General features: G+C 33.2%; 1 protein-coding gene across 9 annotated transcripts; it reads right to left on the bottom strand.

Moving 5' to 3' along the window:
* Positions 1–979: 979 nt before the first annotated feature.
* LOC149905153 (uncharacterized) lies at positions 980–16,669 on the bottom strand. 9 transcript variants are annotated; one of them, XM_090106375.1, is made up of 11 exons: positions 16,571–16,669; positions 16,223–16,329; positions 13,623–13,763; positions 8,875–8,978; positions 8,573–8,737; positions 5,044–5,105; positions 4,085–4,438; positions 3,484–3,679; positions 2,785–2,903; positions 2,317–2,411; positions 1,632–1,722 (listed from the first exon to the last, which is right to left on the bottom strand). In XM_090106375.1, exons 3-10 carry the CDS (start codon positions 13,742–13,744, stop codon positions 2,364–2,366), a joined length of 1,170 nt encoding a protein of 389 aa, XP_089962501.1. In that variant the 5' UTR covers positions 13,745–13,763; positions 16,223–16,329; positions 16,571–16,669; the 3' UTR covers positions 1,632–1,722; positions 2,317–2,363. The 9 variants fall into 9 exon arrangements, with proteins under 9 accessions (XP_089962502.1, XP_089962500.1, XP_089962499.1 ...); XM_090106376.1 differs by lacking the exon at positions 2,317–2,411 and having other exon boundaries at positions 980–1,722; positions 8,654–8,737; XM_090106374.1 differs by lacking the exon at positions 2,317–2,411 and having other exon boundaries at positions 980–1,722; positions 4,085–4,435.
* Between the last annotated feature and the right edge of the window lie 5,110 nt (positions 16,670–21,779).

Genomic DNA, 21,779 nt, shown 5'->3' on the forward strand with positions numbered 1-21,779 from the left:
AAGGTCGATGGAACGCGCTATTCTCGGGATTTCATTGATAGACAGAGTTCCAAATACGACAATAAGGAAGAAAACTGGAGTTATAGACATAGCACTCAAAGTGTCTCGGCAGAAATGGAGGTGGGCGGGACATATCTGCAGATTAAGTGACAACAGGTGGACCAACAAAATCCTAGAATGGCGTCCTTGGACCGGACAAAGAAAAGTTGGCCGTCAGCCTACTAGATGGGCTGACGACATAGTGAAGATCTTGGGAAGGAAGTGGATGCGAGTGGCGACCAACAGAAAGGAATGGCGTGCACATGAAGAGGCCTATACCCAACTTTGGGTTAAACCGGGCTGAAAAAGAAGAAGAAAGAAGATTTTTAACGTTTGACTTTGAACATGCAATATTGTACTATCAAATACCGAATCAATAGTAGGTTTGTATCCAAGCCTTATATCAATACTGTTACTGCAAACGAAGAAATCAAAATATGTACTTTCTCATATTCATTGTTTCGTTTCTATGTTGAATGTTGTTACTGCGAACTTAGAATAAACATAGCATAATTTTTTATAATATCATAAAAATATTAAGTTTACAAATTTTGACGAATATTGTACAGAAATATATTATTGCTGGTAATTGCTGTGATATATTTTAATAAACTGAGACAATATATCTCACTTTGGGAAACTATTATTTTATTATTTATTACTTTGTACATAATGTACATAAGTGGCGACTGTTTTTAGCTTGGCTAGTTCGCGTTAATACTTTCGAAGCATTTATATGTGCACCTCAGTATAGCTGTTGTTAAGGTGTGGTTTGAACACAGTGTATCATAATATATTATTTTTATAATTATAAATGTATTTTTATTACTTTATATATCAGGTATTTACTTCATACAGTTTCGATGATTTTGCTCATATTAAAATTTCTATTTTTATCTTATAAGCTATCGGTGAGGAGGGAGTAAAAAATACAAGTTCATGTGTTTTATTTTTTATTTCATTACAAAAAAATTAAATAATGAAATACAAAATTTTATATACAAAATAATTTGACGTAATATTCGTGACTAGGTACGTACACTTAAGCTTAGCCAATAATAGATTTACTTTTTTATGTTATAATATAATTTATTTATTATATTCGCATTCAATATTCAGTTGGAATTTTATGTTAAAAGCATTAGAAGCAATATAAAACAATCGTAACTTTAAAGCCGCACATTGACACAAAAATATAATGTTCGTATTCAAGTAGACACAATGTATGATGATATAATTATTGAATAACAATGCGTAAAAATGTAGGTATGTTTACTTCAGGCGAAAATGAACTTAATTATAATAATTAATGATATACGTAAAAATAAATTATTTCTAAAATAAAGTACTGAATATAATGACAAATATTCGGTACATGCCCATGGACTTTAATGATTCGTAAAGTCCATACAAGTACTCGAGCTCCGATCAGTTTCTTCAAGCGACTGATGTAGTCTTAACAAAGACAGATGAGGCATGATTGATATGAGATGTTCCTAAATTCCGCGAGGCTTATTCCTCATAGTCTAAACGACGCTCATATAAATAGTTAATATAATTTAGTTAATAAGACGATCGGCCCGAGTGGTCATCATAGTGCTGTGTGCCGGGCGGCACGCGGTAGCTGGTGTAGCTGTGGTTCAGGGCATGCTGCGAGAAGAAGTTACTGTAGTCCTTTTGTACCTGAAATTACAGTTCATTGTTAAATGGCAAAGTAACGATGAAAGAAAGTGTGTTTTTGTGTATTACCGTTCGTATGTATAAGTAGAAAAACTTTGAAAGAATCCTTGTACGTACAATATTTTGAAACGTTAAACTCAACTTCATTACAATGCGGAATTCTAATAATAATATAGGTACACGCATTTCCGTCTCTCTAAAGACCAAAGTACAACTTATCTACCTTTAGACAATATTCCTAGCTGTATTGCATTGAATGAATCTTTATTGACAGCTAGGCTGATCACCATCGATACATTAAAATTGCATGTTGATTAGTGCATGACATTACTTCACTAACTACTTAACGTTATATGAATGCTATGTTTATTTCATGCACATCTTTAAGATGCTAAGCGATAAAGATAGAAATAAGAACATGAAACTAGTATTTGTAAGCTTTTTAGTCAATAACGTGTTCCAATGATCGTAAAATAATGCGTAGGCTGCTCTTAACGCGTTAGGTGATCTCGGCTACGAACTACAAATCAATTGTGGATAGCTTTTTGCTAGTTATTATTATATTGACTACACTACACTATCCACAGGATCACTTACAAAACGTCATTAAAATCCGGCATGAACCGAGCGTACAGAACAGGCGTCTACACCTCGTTCATGGCAAGCAATTCGGCAAGTGAATATTGTCGCAGCTAAAACAGACAACGATCGAGTCAGCTTCGCGGAGTCTCCAATAAGCTGTTGCTTTTATGGTTGATGTTACATTAGGATTTACACTTGGTACAATTTTAAAATGGTACACACGGAATGTCTGAGGTGTATGACGTGTGTTGTAATAATACCCATACATAAATATAATAGAGTTAGTAGGTATAAATAAAAACAAAATGATATAGTTTACTTGCATACATCTGGGGGGGGGGCATGCAGCAGATTGTAAAATTTAATATAAAATATTAATGAGATTGTATCTACAAGGAATGAACATCCTGCAATTTTTTTTAAAATTTCTCGTAAGAAATTAAACCAATGCGGCATTTATTTTTAACAATAATGTGAACATACCTTGCGAGGTCTGCAGGCAGGGCCTTTGGCCAACTGCCTTCGGGCCTCGTTTTCGGCCGCGACTGCTTCCTTCACAGATTGTGGGGGCCATTTTGTATCGCCTCTCATATTGATGCCTCCTGAACAAAATACGTAAGATAAATAAAATGAGTTTTAACTTCTGCTTTCAATATTTTTCTATATGTTTATTTTCGTAGGTAAAGTGCTGTTCATTATGATGGTCGTAAACTTTTGACAATTTTTCGATGCATCATAAAAGCTTTTGCGTGTTATCTTGTCTTAATCTGTGAAGAAACGTAAAAAAAGCAATAGCTTTTAAAACATGCACATTGTATTGTAGGTGTTTTTACAGCTAGAACGAGGTTTTTAAAACCTTTAAAAATATATGGTTTCGTTTCTCTACCAATGTGTGTATTTACAGCCTTTCTCTTGGTCTTCATTCACACTACATTTTTGTATAATGTGGTATTCATATAGATAAAGTAATAGTTCATTAGCTTCTGAATAGGGCTAGTAGCTTTGATATAAAATCAACCTATGTCGGTGATTAATATGTTCGATTCTTTTCACCACGAAAATAAAAAAAGAAATCTCATTCAACGCAGCGAATAGCGATAGCATTGAAAAAAACAAGCAACGCCTTATAATGAACAATCAATAGAAAGTTTTGCAATCTTTATAATGTATAAAAGAACGTACCTTGGAAAGACGCTGCTGCGGGTTGACTAGCGAACACCGGCGAAGGTGACTGGTGAACGGGTTGTTGTGGGCGAAGGGTGATGGTCGTCGGCGGTGGCTCGAAGTGCCTCTGGGGAGGTTGGTAAGCGGGCTCCGAGTATTGAGGCTGCGGTGAGTACTGCGACTGTGGTGAGAACTGGGGCTTCTGGTTGCTTGGCTGTAGATATTATAGTTGTAAATTAGTTTCGAGTTCATGTAGGTGTTCACTGTTTATGTAGGTTCATGACTATACATCCATTTTTGTTTTCTTGACGTATAATAATCACATTTTATAGTTACACAAATCAAATTAAATCCATTGTTATTTTATTTCTACAATACATATTTACAAAATTATTATGATTGCAATAAGTGTATGATATTAGTTGCCTAAAGTGTCAAAAAGAGGCATTAGAATATTTTTATTGAAAGCTGAAAATGAATGAAAATCTATAAAAGTAAGTTGTACAATACTGACGAGACGAATTAATATGATGTCGGTTAATTATAACTATATCCTAGTCCTAAGTAGGTGTATTAATTTAGTGATAGAAAAAGCTTTGTTAGCGCGCGTGATTACTACCTGAGGTGAAATAGGAGCTGGTACGGGCGCCCAACGGCTTTGCTGCTGGCGGTAGGGTTGTGCAGACGGGGACAGCGGACCTGTGGGGACCTGGCGATATGTGGGAGATAGGGGAGCGGCGGTCACACCGGGCCCAACTGGGATTAATTTGCTTAACCCTGTAGTTTCCTGACGGCGGCCTTCACAGAAACCCGATTGGGGTTGAGGCGCTTGGTTCGAATAGGACTGGGATTGTGGTTGGGTTTGGTAAGGCGCTTGGTACGAGGGCTGTGCCGGTTGGACAGAGGGTTGTGGCGAATATTGCGGCTGTGACGGAGAGTGTTGCGCGTTGTTGTAGAACGCTGGGCTCTGCTGCTGAGAAAAGTAACAAAAAAGGACTGTCCACGTTGCAAGCTTTCATTCTTAATATGTTTTAGAATCAGTGATCGATGAAATAGAGTTTTTCCTTTGTAAAATAGGTCAACAAATTAAAAGTTTTTAAAAAGGCTCCCTTTCATGTACCTATCTTTACAGCTATAACTAATGTTTAGGTAGGCACTTAAAAAGTTCTGTATAACATATTTTTAAAATAAACAATAAAATGAACTCATGAATGGTTTGAATGTCTTATAAGTAGAAGGTTCTTGTTTCAAAACTGTTTAAAACTTGAACGTATTCGTATCTAAGCCTTAAAGTTGGAAATTTGTTTTTCTGAATATTTCATACGATTTACCTTTTTCAAATGAAATAAAACTAATAAGAAGAAAGTCAAACGAGTTTTGATGTATTATAAAGTGTAGGTATACTTAGGTATATATATAATAAATACAGTTGTAACAATTATTCAGTAAATGCAAAATATATATTTACATGCATAATGATTTCCAAGCGACTCTACCAAGCGCATTATATTGTGAGCGTTGCTATGTGCAGACTAAATTAAAATATATTTACAGTAGATGTAATAGAGCTTTAGTTACCTGCTGCGACTGGTGATATCCGTTCGTTTCGGGGGCTGGCGGCCACACTACTTTTTTCTGGTCTGCAACAAATTTACTTTTATACGAAACTTATCTCAGAGATCTTATCACCACGAACTATTTCAGACCACAAGGTTCAGTATTCAACACTTCGGGACAATTATTATGACACATTCCGCTGTAAATAAGCCTGGCCACCGAGGTATTGGCAATTTGCCAGCAAATTAAAGCTAGAATTACTTTCCAGATTAAAAATCGTGAAGTTCAACAAAATCTTTTCCTCCAACCTCCTCTATATTATATGACATTTTCTTTCCACGTAGTAGGTACTATTAATCGCATTTTATTACCCACTCAAAAATAATTAAAGTATAAACTGATAGGTGTTTTATTAAATACTTTTTACCTATTTAATCATACTTCGAAGATTCCTCGTTTTATTTTAAAGGTTGAATTTAATTGTAGAGTAAACAGATTGATTGAAGTGTAGTTTATGGTTGTTAGGTATATCAAAAACAAAATCAAATGGAGGAAAATTAAACTCTTGAAACCTTAGCAATTTGTTTAATATCGAGTAAACTTATGAGTATAAGAAAAAAGACTTAGTTAAGATTCTAATTAAATTGATTAAATCACGTAAAAAGAAAAATTGAGAATTTGTAGAGACTGCGAAATACAAAAATTAAAAATGAAAATCTGGTTGAAGTGTAAATTGAATAGTAGTGTATGAAACTCACGAATATAATAAATATGTGGATTGTGGTACCTATAGCGCAAGTGGTTCCTGCCACGATCTAGTAAGGACTATCCGACTACTTGGCTCGATTGCCAGGTGTGTAGGTGCGTGAATGACTATTGACTTCTGCATATTATTTTAAGATACAAATATAAAGGTACGTAGCTATCTCTGTCTATCATTCCTGTTTTATCGAAACCGTATAACTTCTTTAAACCTTGACTTCAAACAAATGCTGGATTCGAAATAGCAACAAGGTGTTTTAAACATATTAATATGTATGCTTGTAAGTTGTAACTGCAGATTTCTCTATAAATATATTTTACTTATCGATTTAGTATGGCTTTGAAAGCCGATTATATTACTCATTATATAATATTATATTAATTACAAACAAATACATGCATGCTTTAAGTAGGTATGCATAAAACTATTTACTGACCAAAAGTCTCAATAGATAGTTTTTATATCATATTCACGAGAGATGTTTTACCTTGAAAATATTATTATTTGGTTACTTTTCTAGCTATACTAGTCATATATAAAGATTAATAACTATAATATATATCTAATAAATAATAAATCATTATAACATTGACGTCGCAGGAGGTAATCTTCTAATAATAATTTCTTCCTGTTATCTGATAATAGGTTGTAACGACCATAGGAACATTAACGGCCCTGATAGATAGAGCAACAAAGTCCCCTTTATAAAATGAATTAGGGATGATAAATTTAATAGCTTACGTTGAACTTTGGTGATTAATATAGTGTGGGTAAAACGGAGCTTCTCATTTTGCAGCATGTTTATTCTGTGTCATACGTATGCTGCATTTTAATATTTCACAATCATAAGAAGAGTCAGCGTGTCTAGCTGTTCTGATAATACATTGGCACCAAATCAACACTGATTCATCTTATGACGGCGAGAACAATAATAAAATATTGACCACTTTTTCCAATTTGTCAGCGCTACATTGGTAATAGTATACCAAGAATAATTGGAATATTATCTTAAAATGTAACAATTTATGTTCATGCGAATCTCATAAATATGTTTAACTACAATAGGAGGCTTCAAGTTCTTTATTGTTACGTAAGTTACTATGTTAGATAGGTATTAGGTAGTGCAAAGAAGTAGAGTCGTGTAACGTGTTAATGTACTTAAGTAATGAATGTTGTCTTTTACCCACTGGTGTGCCAGAATCGAACAATTTGACTACAATTTCAATATCAACTGATATTGATGAAAACATTTTCGATGTGTAGTATAGGTGTGATATAAGTGTTTCGTGTTCACGAATCGAAGCTGAGATAGTCATTCGGCGCATGCATATTTCCCTGTGTTTAATATTAGATGTTGATTCATGAAGTGCCCGCGAATGTGGACTCCGAGTCACCCGAAATAGTTACTGCCTACTGGTTGCGTCAAACAAACACTTTTTTATTATTCTCAATACGTTGTTCAGGGTCATCATGGAATTTAAAATACAAAATATTACCTGGCATACTTATATATCTACCTTATACGAAAATAAAATTTATTTTAATTTTTATTCCAAAACAAAACAAGAAAAAGAATAAGGCTCTTATCCGTTTATTGAACTAGGAGTACCTATGTACTTATATTTAAGCGCCTACGAAGTAAACATTAAATTATTTCTTATTTCCAACGTAAGTTAGGTTCCAACTGAATTCCTCTCCATCTACCTATTCCAGCTGTTCTATATAAAACTATAAAAGTAGCAGACAATCAATATTTTATTCAATTTCCAATAAATATCCCAATATCCAATTGTATGTACCATAACGAAGGACTAAACAGGAATTTCCACAAGAACTTTTCCCACAAAGCCGTTATTTTAATCTAATGCGGGTTACTCACATGACACATCCGCACGAATACGCTGTACGCATACCCACAAGTATAGGACGAAATTGGAAAATGTTTATTTTTTTCAATTTATATCTACTGAAAATTACATATAAGTACCTACACGTACACGTACAGTGACAGTGTACGAATGTCACAAACATTCGTGACTCTAGTGTCATACCAACGTAGCTATTTAAAATAAACTAAATAATTTTATCTAAAAAATAAAGATAATGTTTCTATGAAGATAAAATTCCTCTTCACGGTAAATATTTTCTCATTGAATTTTTTGTCTCAATTGGTATGATTGCAAAGTTTATTTATAGGTACATTATAAGTAGGTATTTGGATTTAGCTTCATTAATCATTCAGAATATAAATGCTAAGGTATCTTTGATCTTTTCTCCAACATAAATTATTTTTACAATGGAAAATAACAAAATGAAGCCTTATTTTGTTTTCCAGTCAAATTATATTACGGCGATATATATTTTATATAAACTAAGCAAGGATTTTAAATGTAGAAGATACTGTCATGTTATGTTAAAAAATAAAACATTTTATTAAATTAAATAAAGATGTTCAAATGCGTTTTTAACTAATCTATTTATATAAATTATTTTCTTAAAACCTATTTATTGATGTTTAAAAAACACCATGCAACATTGCAGACTCTTAGTGGGTTTGTACAATTAATAACATGAGACATATTATGTTATATCAATGATAATGATTGTATGAAATACAATCTACTGTGACATTATTGTACGTTTGTTGAACAGAACGGCCTAATGCGGATTATATGCGGGCTTATTTGAGTTACTCATTTCGAATATGGCGTATTTATAATAAAAATTATGCGATGCTTGTGACCTTTTAACTGAGTATGGAAGCTAGTTCATCACTACCAAGGGTACCTTTGGTAGCCTTCATAAACTCAGGGTAAATATAGGAAGTGGAGTTGAGTTGACCGTCCCAACAACGAGTTGGTTTCTTACTTCGCGGTGGCCAAAAGTTGTCAAAACGGTGCTTCACGCGTTCCAAGTTCTCCAAAATCGCCTGGACTTGGGTGGGGTCTAGTTCTGGCAAAGCAATGGATAGAAGCTTTAACATGCCTAACAATAATTTGAATATCCTCTCACAATATTTTACCTTCAAGAAATTAAAAAAATATAAACTCTACAAGTCATTATTAGTATTTAAAACAAAAGGTACTTACTGGGATAACCTTTTCTGTTTCGTTCCTCCTCTTCCAACATACGGAGGACAGCTGAGTTGGCAAGATTTGCTGGCTTTTCTGTGGTGGGGTTGTGGAAGTCGATGCTGGAAAAAATACATTATCTTAGTTTTATCGATATTAAGTCTATTGATGTAAATATCATGGTAACAAGAAAACAATGTCGCAGTTTCAAAATATTATACACCATAACTCAATTAAAAGTAGATAATAAGCTTTGAAATTTAATTATCGCTGTTTTCCCTTAGCTAACTTTCTCCGTTTACCCAATGAATCAATTTCCATTGGTGTTCAGAAAGTCAATCGCAAAAACATAAACTTTATTTAAGTGATATAGGAAACTCATCGTGAGAAATGGGCGCAAGAAGTTGTGACAAAGCGTAAGAGCTAACTTCGTTCTGATTGTGTTTCACTCGCGAATTGTTTCGATCACTGAGGGGCTACAAACAAAACCTTTTGTAATCGCTAATATATATCTTTAGATAGACAATCAAACTGGCCCAAGGTACCTACTTTTAATAAGTTTATAGAAGTACGTTTAATTTGATATTCATTTACCGACGTTTAATAAATAATAGTTTAATCAATTTTTAAACAGCTGTGAAAAAATATCCAGATAGGTATTAAAGATGAATCTACGTACTTACTACCTATCATTTTAATTTATAGCTATGTTTTAAGTTAAACATATAATTTTATTTTATCTGAGTACCTATTTGTAATAATAATTTCTAAATAAATCACACATTTCCTAGGTAATTTAGATTTTATTTTGTTTTTGATTTTTGATTAAAAAATTTAGTACTTTCATGTTATCGTTAAAGGAAATGATGACGTAACCGTCATATTTAAAAAGATTTCTTGTTCAATTGTTTGTAACTATGAACACGTAATCTTACTCGTACTATGAACAACCATGAATAAATACTTATTTACTGCATAATTTATTATTAGTCGGTTTTAGAGGGGACAAACCTGCTTTTCTACTTATTTTATATTTATTATCTTATTTTTATTCTTATATGACACGCTATTAATATAAATAACTATTAATTTTATTTGGAACTAGCGGTCCGCCCCGGCTTCGCCCGTGGTACATATTTACGTTTTCTCTACATAAAAACCATCCTCGTACTTCAAGGAATATAATAAAAAAAGAATTATCGAAATCGGTTCAGCCGTTCTCGAGTTATGCGCTTACCAACACATTTTGCGATTCATTTTTATATATAAGATTAAGTAAGTAAATAAGCGAAGGCCTCGCGTAGAGTTGCTTTACGTTTTTGATAGAGATGTATTACTTTGACTCGGTTCCTATATAATATATATCCATACGTACTTTACAGACTTGATGCTTTCGCAAATAAATATTGATCATCTAACTAATGTTTTTTTTATTGTGATATAATATTTGAAGAAGGTTTAATTTTTTTTAAATCACATGTTAAGTTTTCCAAAAGTAAATCTTGCATCTTCTTAAATGTTATGCTCCGAAACTAAATAGGCTAAACCAAAAATACCAAAACAACATGATGGTTCCTTCAATTAAACTTTCTGAATCATAAAAATAAGTTCATTTGAAATAACAATTCATTGAGGTGCATTTTAAATAATTTACCTACACATAACATGAATAAGTAATTCCGAATGCCAACTTTTGTCCTTTTTTTATATGAAATTTAAATTGTGGTGCGTAATGTGTATATTATGGAACTCGATCTTACGTTTACCTCGATTTCCCATATTTGGTTACACGATCAAGTGTCAATGTCGAGCGGGTCTCGATAAGAAACGATGCAACTTTGCGTTGTAGGACTTTCGAGCTTATCCGGGATATAACGAAGTCAACATACTTACATATGTGTGAAAGTCTAACTGCTTACTCGGCACTTAAGATAACAAATATTATATTTAAAATATTCTTCATAACTTTATCAACTGTTAAGATTAAGAGTTGTTAAATAGACAAATATAACCTAGTATATTCGTCCATGGTTGTTATAAAAAATGTTTCAAAATGGTAATAAACTTATGAAGTCTATAAAAGTTTCTTTTCGGTGATTGTTTGGAAGCTCTACAGTTCAAAGTTTTTTCCAGACAGTTTGCATCAACTGAAGCCGTATGAAAATTTATGGAAAAAAGTGTACGTAATTACTATTTTTATAATAAAATGTATTTTAAATAAGAAAATGCATCTAAACGAACGGTTTTAATGCAGGCTCTATCGCCAATAGAAGTACTACTCTAGGCATATTTTTTACTAGGTGATTATGCAGATTTAATTTAAGGTTGTTAATTATTTGATATGTTCATATATAAATATTAATAAAATATATATTAAATTACAAAACACAATTATAACTTACTCATCACAATCGATGGTTAAAGCCATGTTTGTGCCTCGAATGCCGCGCTGAACAATTGCTTTGTAACGCAATAAAAATATTTCAGTCGATGATTGTATGACTCTCCTGAATTTTTGCCAAATTTAGCTCCGACAATGATACACGTGATTCGTGAAAGTTATTTGTGTAAACACTGAGACAATAATGAGGTTTCCAAAACATAAACAAAATGAAAATGTGGTGCTATTTTCAAAGATAATTATTTTAATATATGTATATCGAAATATATCACATTTTACTTCTATTTACGTTATAGTTGCGCACACGCATTGCGCTTAACTGCCCCGGCGCGACTGCAACGCTGCATCCAAGGCAACTCGCACATAAATATTTCTTTTTTTTTCACTTGCAATTTTACTATACAAGAGATTTAAGATATAATTCTATGTTTATTACATGCACGCATAATTCACTTAATTGGGTCGGGAAATGTCCGGTAAAAGATAGGTATGTTAATTGTTAATTGATAACTAATTACCTACGTTAAGAGTGTCTTATTGTTAATTTTAATTAGGTTCCTTTATTTTGTATATAATGCTTTGGATTTGTGTAAAATGCTTAAAAAAATCCAATAAAATTATTTATTATCTAATATATCTACTTAAATAAAAAATTTTAATCAACGTTTTAGAAATTAAGATGTAAGAATTTTTGTTTTATTTTATCTAGCTCTCTAAGGTATCACGTTTCGTTGGGATGTTTATGAATTGTACAAAAAATAACAATTATTATTTACGTGCCGCATTACTGTGAAACGTGATTTGGATGTAAATTTGAAAATATAACATTTATCCCGTTTATACGTAACCTAAATAAGTCCGGGATCATTATGTCGGCTGAAGTCTAAACAGACGGAACACGCTGCGTTCATTTATTTTGGTATACTTTGATGCATAATGTGGAATGAATCGTTGGCGCACTGCTACATAACTGCGTAAATGTCAGTGGGAAGTGTGGAAAGGTCAATGGCCAAGTCAATTATTTTATGGACAAGCGTCTACAATGAGGAAAAAATGTTACCCCTACATGTCCAGGGAATGTTTTATTCAAGGGGATAAATGTTTAGACCGACCTTAATTTCGATTTTTAAATGTGGAAAGCTCTCACCTATAAAAGTATAATAATATAGTGTTTAATGCAAAGCATTTATATACCTAGTCATTTTTTTTACATCGATCAATTTTTTTAATAACAAATTTTTGTATCTATAGTAAACTTCATTCAAATATAGAATTAATGGGTACATACATTAATGTAACAGATTAAATTATTTCAATACATCATCGTCACGTAGGTAATGTTCATTCAGTGTCAATAAAAATAATTAATTTTAACCTTTCTACTAACAATATGTCATACGTTAGAACTCTACATTAACGAAATCATCTATCATAACCAAACATAAAACTATTTATACTTCATTTAATTCTAACAAATGTATTCTTACGTACAATTTCATATTTTACACTATGGAAATATGTACAAAGAAAGCTGACCAATAATTGTGGACAGGATTCTCAAAGATGCTTTGAAACTTTTATCAAGCTAAAGCAAATGCTATGTGTACATATTTTTATATAAAAAATGCATTACTGAATTTTGTTTTAATTTCGAGAGTATTTTTTTTAATTTGCTAAATAATAGAGTAGGTACCTGGAGTTTTTTATACAAGCCGAAAGTTTTTTTATTAATAAAATTTATTTACATTATTAAATTTTCCATTATTATACTTGTTTGCAAGACAATTTTAGGCGTCTAATTTAGTCTAATGACACAATTATTTTAAGATTAACAATGACTCGTCGATGTAACAAAGCGGAGTAGAATGATTCATCCGTATTGGCAACGTTTGCTATTTCATCGATTGATAGCTAAGTATTCAATGAGCGCTAATACTATCGTGTAAACGACATTTTAAAGATACTTGAAATATCCAATTGTCTTCTTTATAAATCTTATGCTAAGTCTATTTTAAAATATCGAGTTTATTTAATTGAGACGAGGTTGAGTATATTACATTCCGTGCAATCATTAGAGCGTGGCTTAATATTTCAATTAATTATGGTTGAAGAGCTTTATGAAATACATATTTAAAATTAGCTTGGGAATGCTTGGCTTTGATATCGATTATTACAAAGCTTCATAATAAAAGCAATTAAAATTAAACCTCAATATAAAATGCTACTTTTTTCTATTTTTTAAAAGTGACTAAGAAATGTTATTGTTAACTTGGAACCTTTTCAAAATACGTGACGAAAGTGTCTTATTTACAAAATTTCTGTTTGTTTTTGTCATAAGAACAAAATATGTAAATAATAAACGCACCCAACAGTGCCATTGTCAAGGTTCTGAAGGTGCTTATTGAGGGTCTCCTGTATGTTCTGCTGCGAGTAGAGCCCAATGGGAGAGTTGAACTGCTTGTGTACTATCTTTGGTCCTGTGGCCATTTTGAAGTCGTTCGTTGCGCTGAAATTATAAAATGATTCAAAATTTTAAAGGGTTCAATAAAATTGACTTATTACCACAATTTCATACTTAATTAACTTCTATTTAAACTGAAATTGAAGTAAAAAAATAAATATCTATCAAAATATTACGCAATTTTTGTTATAAAATTTATAAAAGATACTGTGATTTAAATTGTATGCAAAATAGATATCTTGCGCCTAATAAATTATATCTTTACTGAATAAAATATTTTATAAAGCAATAAAGAAAAGTCAGAAATATTTTCCTACATTTTAATTCCAAGAATATACCTACCTATATCTATTGTTTATTTGTAAAAAAAGCTTCACTACAATGCACACCAAATAATGGCTGTTATAATTGTCGTATTATCAGCAACATAAAATTAATGAGGTGCGAACATTCACGACGCGTAGGTATTTTTAATGTATCAAATATATTATAAGCAGTATACAAAGGCACGAACTACCATTCGAACGGGAACGTCGCTGTAATCTATCCAATTAAACGTTAACGAAATATTTTCCTTATTGCCCCTAACGCCTGTTTGATTGTCAAAATCTCAGTCTGCTCTCCAAGAGAAATTGGAGTCTCAATTTCGTATCCTCCTTATGAGGTAATTTTATTACAGCTGTGCAAGATTCGTGCCCCGGGTTACAGGCAAAACTCGTCGCCGTATTGCGATTTTATTATACCTGTCACCAACCACGACGGCCATAATATGTTTACCGAATAATGTTTATGCGACAGCTAGCTTTGTGAAAAACTTTTCAATATCTAACGCGTAAAGAGCCTAACCATGTAATTGTACCTAATATATCTTTCAGGATGACGCGTATTAAGTAATATTCCTATTCTTTTTATTACATTTGAGATTATAATATTTTATTTCGAACGTATCTATGCAATTTAATGTGAATGTGAGAGTGAGAGAATATGTAAATGTTGAATCAATCCAATTCCAATTTTCAATTTTGTTGGATTTATAAATCAAAGGCATTGTAACTAGACCTACATCATTAATTATACTTTCCGAGTAATAAGGGTTGCCCTGTATGTTTGGGCGAGCAGGTTAGTAATAGGTGTACATTTTCTGAAGGCTGATAATTAAGTTATTCAGGTGGTTTGTTATTCGTCTTGCATATAAACAAACTGTCTGCTGTTTCAGCCGAGTGTGAACAATTTAGGCGCAGATTTATTTGTGTTCGTCGGAATTTAATTGTAAAATAGACGCGGAAGACATTTCGCATCTAAAATTAACAATGTAATACAAGATTAGTCTAACACAATGTTATTTTTATACAAACAGTAAAACGGCTTTCAAAGATACTTGTTTTTAAGATACTTTACGTTACTATACCTACATCCGCATAAAAAAAACTTCGTATTGTAAGAATGGTTGTTTTATTATTTGCTGTAAATAACTAATAATTGATCAAATCGCACGAAATTGTAACAAAGCGTGTTTATTATCGCCTAAAATTTTTGTTCATAATAGATAAAACGGATGCGTAGGTGAAACTGAGAAGAAAAATATATGTACGTAATACCGCACAAAGATACACGCTCTATTTAAAGAAAGCGTCTAGTGATGAGATACAGATATTCCAAACAATTTTTCTAGAAAAACTACAATCTGAAAAGTTTAAAAAATGAAATATTTCTACGTATTTCTCTATAATTCTACGCATTTCATATATAAGTCGTTTTTTCTATAAACGACAATATTATTGTTATGCTTTCACAAAATTCTGCATTAATTGGCATTGTAGAGCATGATTATGAACTAAATGGTAGTTAGGTACAAATTGTGACTGATACACACAAGTGAAGATCATTTCTAATCCTTATCACGTTTGAATGATTCTTTAAGATCCGAATGTGTTAAGAATATCAGGAATTTTTTAATGTTCAAGGTATTATAAGTAAATTTGAACACAAGGTTATTAACTCCGTCATCGCGGTTGACAAAAACACTGTCGTAAAATCTAAACATTGATCTAAAATAGATAATTATAATGTTTTTAAATTATAATGATAATCAGATATCTAGTGACAAGACACAGACAAGGCGTAGGTATTATTTTAATGGTATTGGAATATGCATATCTTTCGTTGTAATGAATTTTATTATTCATTATTTCACCTATTTTGCTAAGTTTTTTTATGTAACTCTGAAATCTACCCAGATTGTAATTTATAGCACATCTATATAACTGGAATTATGAAAATATCTTTCTCAGACGGATGAAAGAGTCGTCAGCGAAAATGAGACGTGCTATTTCAGTATCATGGAGTAATACAATTCTATTTATGTAACGGATTACTACATGAAGTTAGGCATGTTTTGCGAGGACGGCAGGTGACAAGCGAATAAAAAACATTTACGTAAGTGTAAAGCGTTTATTAGTGCGAATGTTACGCGAAGCTGTGAGCATTTTAGTGTATGTTTGTACCTTAAGCGGCGGTGCGGATCGTGCGAGTGGCGTCAGGGCCTGTCTCTGACTGAGGACGGCGGGCGGCGCGCCCACGCTGCGGGCCGGCGTGCGCAAGCTCACCTGAACTGTTTCATGATCATGAAAACTGCTATTGAGTCACATTACATTGCACTTGAAAGTTTTCACGGAGATTTCGCGTGATTCTTTGTAATCTGTGCTAATTAATGTATGTATTTATGTAACGTTACTTCGTAATGTTAAGGTTAGCCACACGGTATTCTGTTATTGGCGAATTTATTTTTATTTTTAAAAATACCCAATGTAAAATTAGAATGGTCACGTGGCCTTCTTTCTTCACAAACTTACCTGAGACAAACAAACGATTTACAGTAGTCCTTGAACTTAAACTGTTGTGCACTAATGACTGTAATGAGCTGCGACAGATGATCTCTTGTACCAACGGCTTCCAGTCTCCGAATGAACTAGCGCTTCCACCGCGAGATAAATAAGAAATTTATTAAACATTCTTTGTCTATTTTTAACCTACTGTATAAAAGCTAGTTTATTTGAAAAAAAAACCTCACTCTCATTTCAGTTTTAATCCATGTTCGTTTTAAGGTTATTGATCTCCGATCGCTGTTCCATTTCCGCCCCAATACTGTAAGTTTTTGCTCCATTTTGCGACGTTTGAATCGCAAACTTGCCTGCTGTATTCGACGATTTGAATGCCTTCATATTTTCAATGTGCATTTCATTTCTTATTACTACTCAGACAATTTTTATTTCTAATTAGTCAGGTAAGTAGTAAAGGTATATGTAATTAGTTGAATAACGATATATCATGATAAGTGACAATATTTTTGCTATCTCTGGAAATTTTGGGCTGCACCACAAAGTTTTCGAACAATGAAACAAAATGTTTTTAAATCTGAGAGAATTTGTTATGCATTACGCTAATGCAATTTAATTTGCAAATTGAAGACAAAAGAATGTTGTTTACAATTTTAGAAAGAATTGCGAATATGAATTATTATAGTGTTATTTTTAGCTAAAAACTCACGCAAACAGGTGCGCCGCGTACATACGTACTGTCCCTGTAACAGATTTTCATGTAAAGCTGTTAATACACGAATACATTTTATTTAAAAGTACATTTTTTCACTAAGTAAATTTAGATTTAAATAGGAAGGTCATTGTCATCCAGAGACATATTTTTTTAGTTTCCTATTTTCTGAAATCCTCTTGCATTAACTATATTCTTAAGAATAGATACGTATCAATGATATAGTTAGATTTATATTACTTTATATCATAATAGTAGTAATCCATACTATAATATTATAAATGCGAAAGTAACTCTGTCTGTCTGTCTGTTACTCAATCACGCCTAAACTACTCAACTAATTTGCATTACATTTGGTATGGAGATATTTTGATACCCGAGAAAAGGACATAGGTAGGCTACCTTTTATTGCGAAATATGTACCACGGGCGAAGCCGGGGCGGACCTCTAGTAACTGATAAATAATAAGTATAGCCTCGTATTTTAGAACAGCAGCTTTTCCAATGAATTAAACAACAAGTACCTACTCAATTATGATTCATGAAGCTATTAAGTTTATTTGTTTATACTATGTTTATACTTTCTTATTTTCTAGTTTCTAGCAATATAGGTACTCTTACTTACTTACTCCTCTGGCGCTGAAACCCCAAAGTGGGTCTTGGCCTCTGAGACGAGAACTCTCCATCTTCCCCGATCCTGAGCGGTCTCTTGCCAATTATTATTGGCTCGTAGCACGCGCAGGTCCGCCTCTACTCGATCGCGCCAGCCAACCGCAGTCCAACCGGCCGTCGGCCCAGGGGTCGCCCCAAGTATGCCCTCTTCAGTCCTCGTTCCTCACCCATTCTTTCTACATGACCGAGCCAACGGAGCCGTTGTGCTTTTATTTCTCCAAGTATATTTGGCTCGGCCATTAGTTTTTCTAGTTCGGCATTTGTTCGGACTCTCCAGCTTCCATCCTCTCGTCTGGTGGGACCAAAGATCTTGCGAAGAAGCTTTCTTTCGGTGACTAACAGCTTGCGTTCTTCAATCTGGGTCAGGGTCCAGGCTTCACACCCATACATAAGTATTGGTCTTATGACCGTTTTGTATATACGCAATTTGGTGTTTTTGCTCAGAAGCCTGGACGCGAGCACCTTATGCAAGGCTGCACCACATTTCAGGGTATTTTGGATACGGATATTAATTTCTTCCTCCCTGGAATGTGAGTCAGTTATAGTGCAACCCAGATATCTAAAACTAGCAACTCCTTTGTACGTCGTATCTCCAGCCTGTAGGTCTTGGCGTTGAGCTCGCGTATCTCTATACCGCTTCATGTGGAGATATTCCGTTTTGTTGGCATTGATTTTTAGTCCAACCTTTTCCGCTTCTTCTTTCAAGATACTCGCGGCTTCGCTCACTTCATCGCGGGTTTCACCTAACAATGCGAGGTCATCAGCATACCCAATCACCTTATGCTTTCCATTCAGTGACACTCCCCAATCCAATGCAAGCATTTTACGCAGGATATATTCCAGTACTAAATTGAATAGCACAGGTGACAGGGAATCACCTTGTTTTAATCCGGTGAACACCGCGAAGCCTTCTGTGAGTTCTTTACCAACCCTTACATGCATGCTACTCTCCCCAATAGCCACCTTTATTAGATCCACCAGTTTGATTGGGATACCAAGCTCCTTTAAGATAGCAAACAGGGCGCCCCTATCAATGCTATCGTATGCCTTCTCGAAGTCCACAAATAGCGCGTGCATGCTCTGAGAATATTCCCACCTCTTTTCCATTATCTGTTTGATAAGGAAAATCTGGTCGATCGTACTTCGGTTCCGACGAAACCCACACTGATAATCGCTGAGAATTCTTTCCGCGTAAGGTTCCAGTCGATCTAGCAGTATGTACGAAAAGATCTTATACGCTGTTGGCAACAGAGCAATTCCGCGGTAGTTGCTACACTTTTTCTTGCTACCCTTCTTGTGGACTGGGCATATTATTCCCGTATTCCAATCTTTCGGCTGTATCTGTTCATCCCATATCTTTCTGAGGACTTCATATAACTTGGATTGCACCACCGCTCCACTTTCCTTCCACACTTCAGAAGGCACGCCGTCAATACCTGGTGCTTTGTTATTTTAGCAATATAGGTATTACATTAAAACATGTTAAGTATAAAATAAATCCATTTCTTCGAGAGTAATAAAATAAAAAAAACTCTACACTACTGTTAAATAATATTACGTTGATACAAAAATGAAATTAAATTGAAATGTTTTCAAGTGTATCAGAGTGTATCAGCGTGTTTATAGCAAACCTGTGCTAACAATTTCAAGGTTTGATGACAGCTCACAGCTCGCAATGCACGCTGCAGTTACTAAGCGATTTATTCATACATTTTGAGCACTATTCGTTAGATTTGTGTCGTCAAAAACAGTTTTATGAATTCAAAATACACTTAAATGGCACTCAGCTTTTATACAGTCAGAGCCTTCATTTTACTTATCAAAATAGCTAATAGGATTACACTTAGGATTTAACCTCGACCAAATTAATCGTTTCAGCCTGATTTTTTGGATTTGATAAATAAAAACTCTAGAATTTGATTTAAAAATTATAATATTACGAAATGTACCTACTTTCATGATTTTATATTCATGACAACTAAATATAATATACTGGCTGCAGTCTGCCCCGGTTTCTCCCGTGGTACAATATGGTTTCACGTACATATCCAACGGTGAAAGAATTTTTCAAATCGGTTCCTGATAGTTGCGCGTTTAAACAAACAAACAAACGCTTCAGTAAGATATTTTTCGTTGCCAGAAGACATGTTATTTCGGAGGTAAAGGTAAAAGGAATCTGGTCAAAGTCCATACAAAGTTGGATAACAAGCATTTTAACAATTGTCGTGATATTGTGGTCTTAAAAATAACCTTTACCTTTTACAACGTGGGAATGAGAAAATTTGCAAAAAATTATACGACAAAACAAGACTTAAGAAGATAAAAATACCTAGATAACCTTTTAATAAAAAAGGTCTAGCGTATGAGTATATATCGCCATTAATAAATCAACAAAGTATTATAAAGGAAACAAATAAGAGCATGTGTTGTTTGTAAACAAGGATCAGAGTAAGTAGAAGAATATACAAGAAAATACACGTAACATATATTATCTCTTATTTTATAGTACGTGCCACCTATTTAGTCACTATACCAGAATGGTTTTATTGTATTTATAAAAGTTACAATGAGTATGCTTTAATTATTTATTTATTATTAGACATTTAATTTAGTATCACCTATGTCTATTGTCTATTGTTGCTATGTAACAATTAAAAATTGTAAATTTTTAATCATCATCATCATCACTACATGTATAAAACAAAGTCGCTTTCTCTGTCCCTATCTCCCTATGTATGCTTAAATCTTTAAAACTACGCAACGGATTATGATGCGGTTTTTTTTAATAGATAGAATGATTCAAGAGGAAGGTTTTAGTTTATAATTCATAGACAAAGCGGGCGAAGCCGCGGGCGGAAAGCTAGTAATAAACTATACAGAGAATTACGGTAGATCTATCTTGTTTTACACAAGCGTAAAAAGGGCATTGATAATGTTTTTATTTCGTAACTTAAGGGTCATGGTTTTGACACATTGACGAGGAGAAACTTACGTAGACGTAACTAGCCCTCTACCAAGTATTTCGTTCAATGGTTTAATACAACGTTACAAAGTATTACAAGTTATTAGCTTTAAAAATGTCAACTAGTCCGAAGAAATTGAAAATAAAACATTTTAGGGTTTCTAAACAAAAAAGTAAAAAGAGGTTATATTGTGTAGGTACTAGGTACCCTAATAGATTACCCTGCCGACATGAGGCCTTTCAATAAAATATACCTATATGTATATTTACATAAAGAATAAAAGTTTTACCTTTCTAACAGAAATTACAAAGCATCTGTTTTTCAAAAAGTTGTTAAAGATTAAATCAATTGATTGATCCTTATTGGTAATAAATTATTATTTATTGATCAATAATTTCGAATTTGCAATATAATTATGATTGTAGAATGGTGAAAACGTTCAGACAAGTTGTAGCAATTAACAATGTCATCAATACCTACTCGTAATTGTAGAGTCCTGTGAGAGCGTTTACGGCATTGCAAGAAGGCCAAATAACGTAACACTCCTTGATTGACTTTACGAGGACTTATGTTAGATAATAATAATGAGGATTTACCTTGAAGGATTATGTTGATTAAACAAAATATTTATACCTAAGATTTATACTTATTGTTGTAAACTCGGGAATTCACCATGCTATCATATAGGGCCTGTCGAAAAAGTTCAAAAGCTCTTCCATAATAAATTTAAGTAGTTATTAACCTAATAAATGTTTTTGAAGAGTAAGAGAATGATATCGGCTGTTTTACCACCGTCTAACTTCTCATCCCCACGGGAATTTCTTATGTCCACGAGGGCCGCGGCTACAAGCCTACAAAATTTTATATTTTGAGGTATT

This window comes from Colias eurytheme, chromosome 10 (assembly GCF_061535395.1).
Source record: "Colias eurytheme isolate Ceu_HAF_F1 chromosome 10, ilColEury1 Martin Lab GWU primary, whole genome shotgun sequence".
In the NCBI taxonomy this organism is placed as follows: domain Eukaryota; kingdom Metazoa; phylum Arthropoda; class Insecta; order Lepidoptera; family Pieridae; genus Colias; species Colias eurytheme.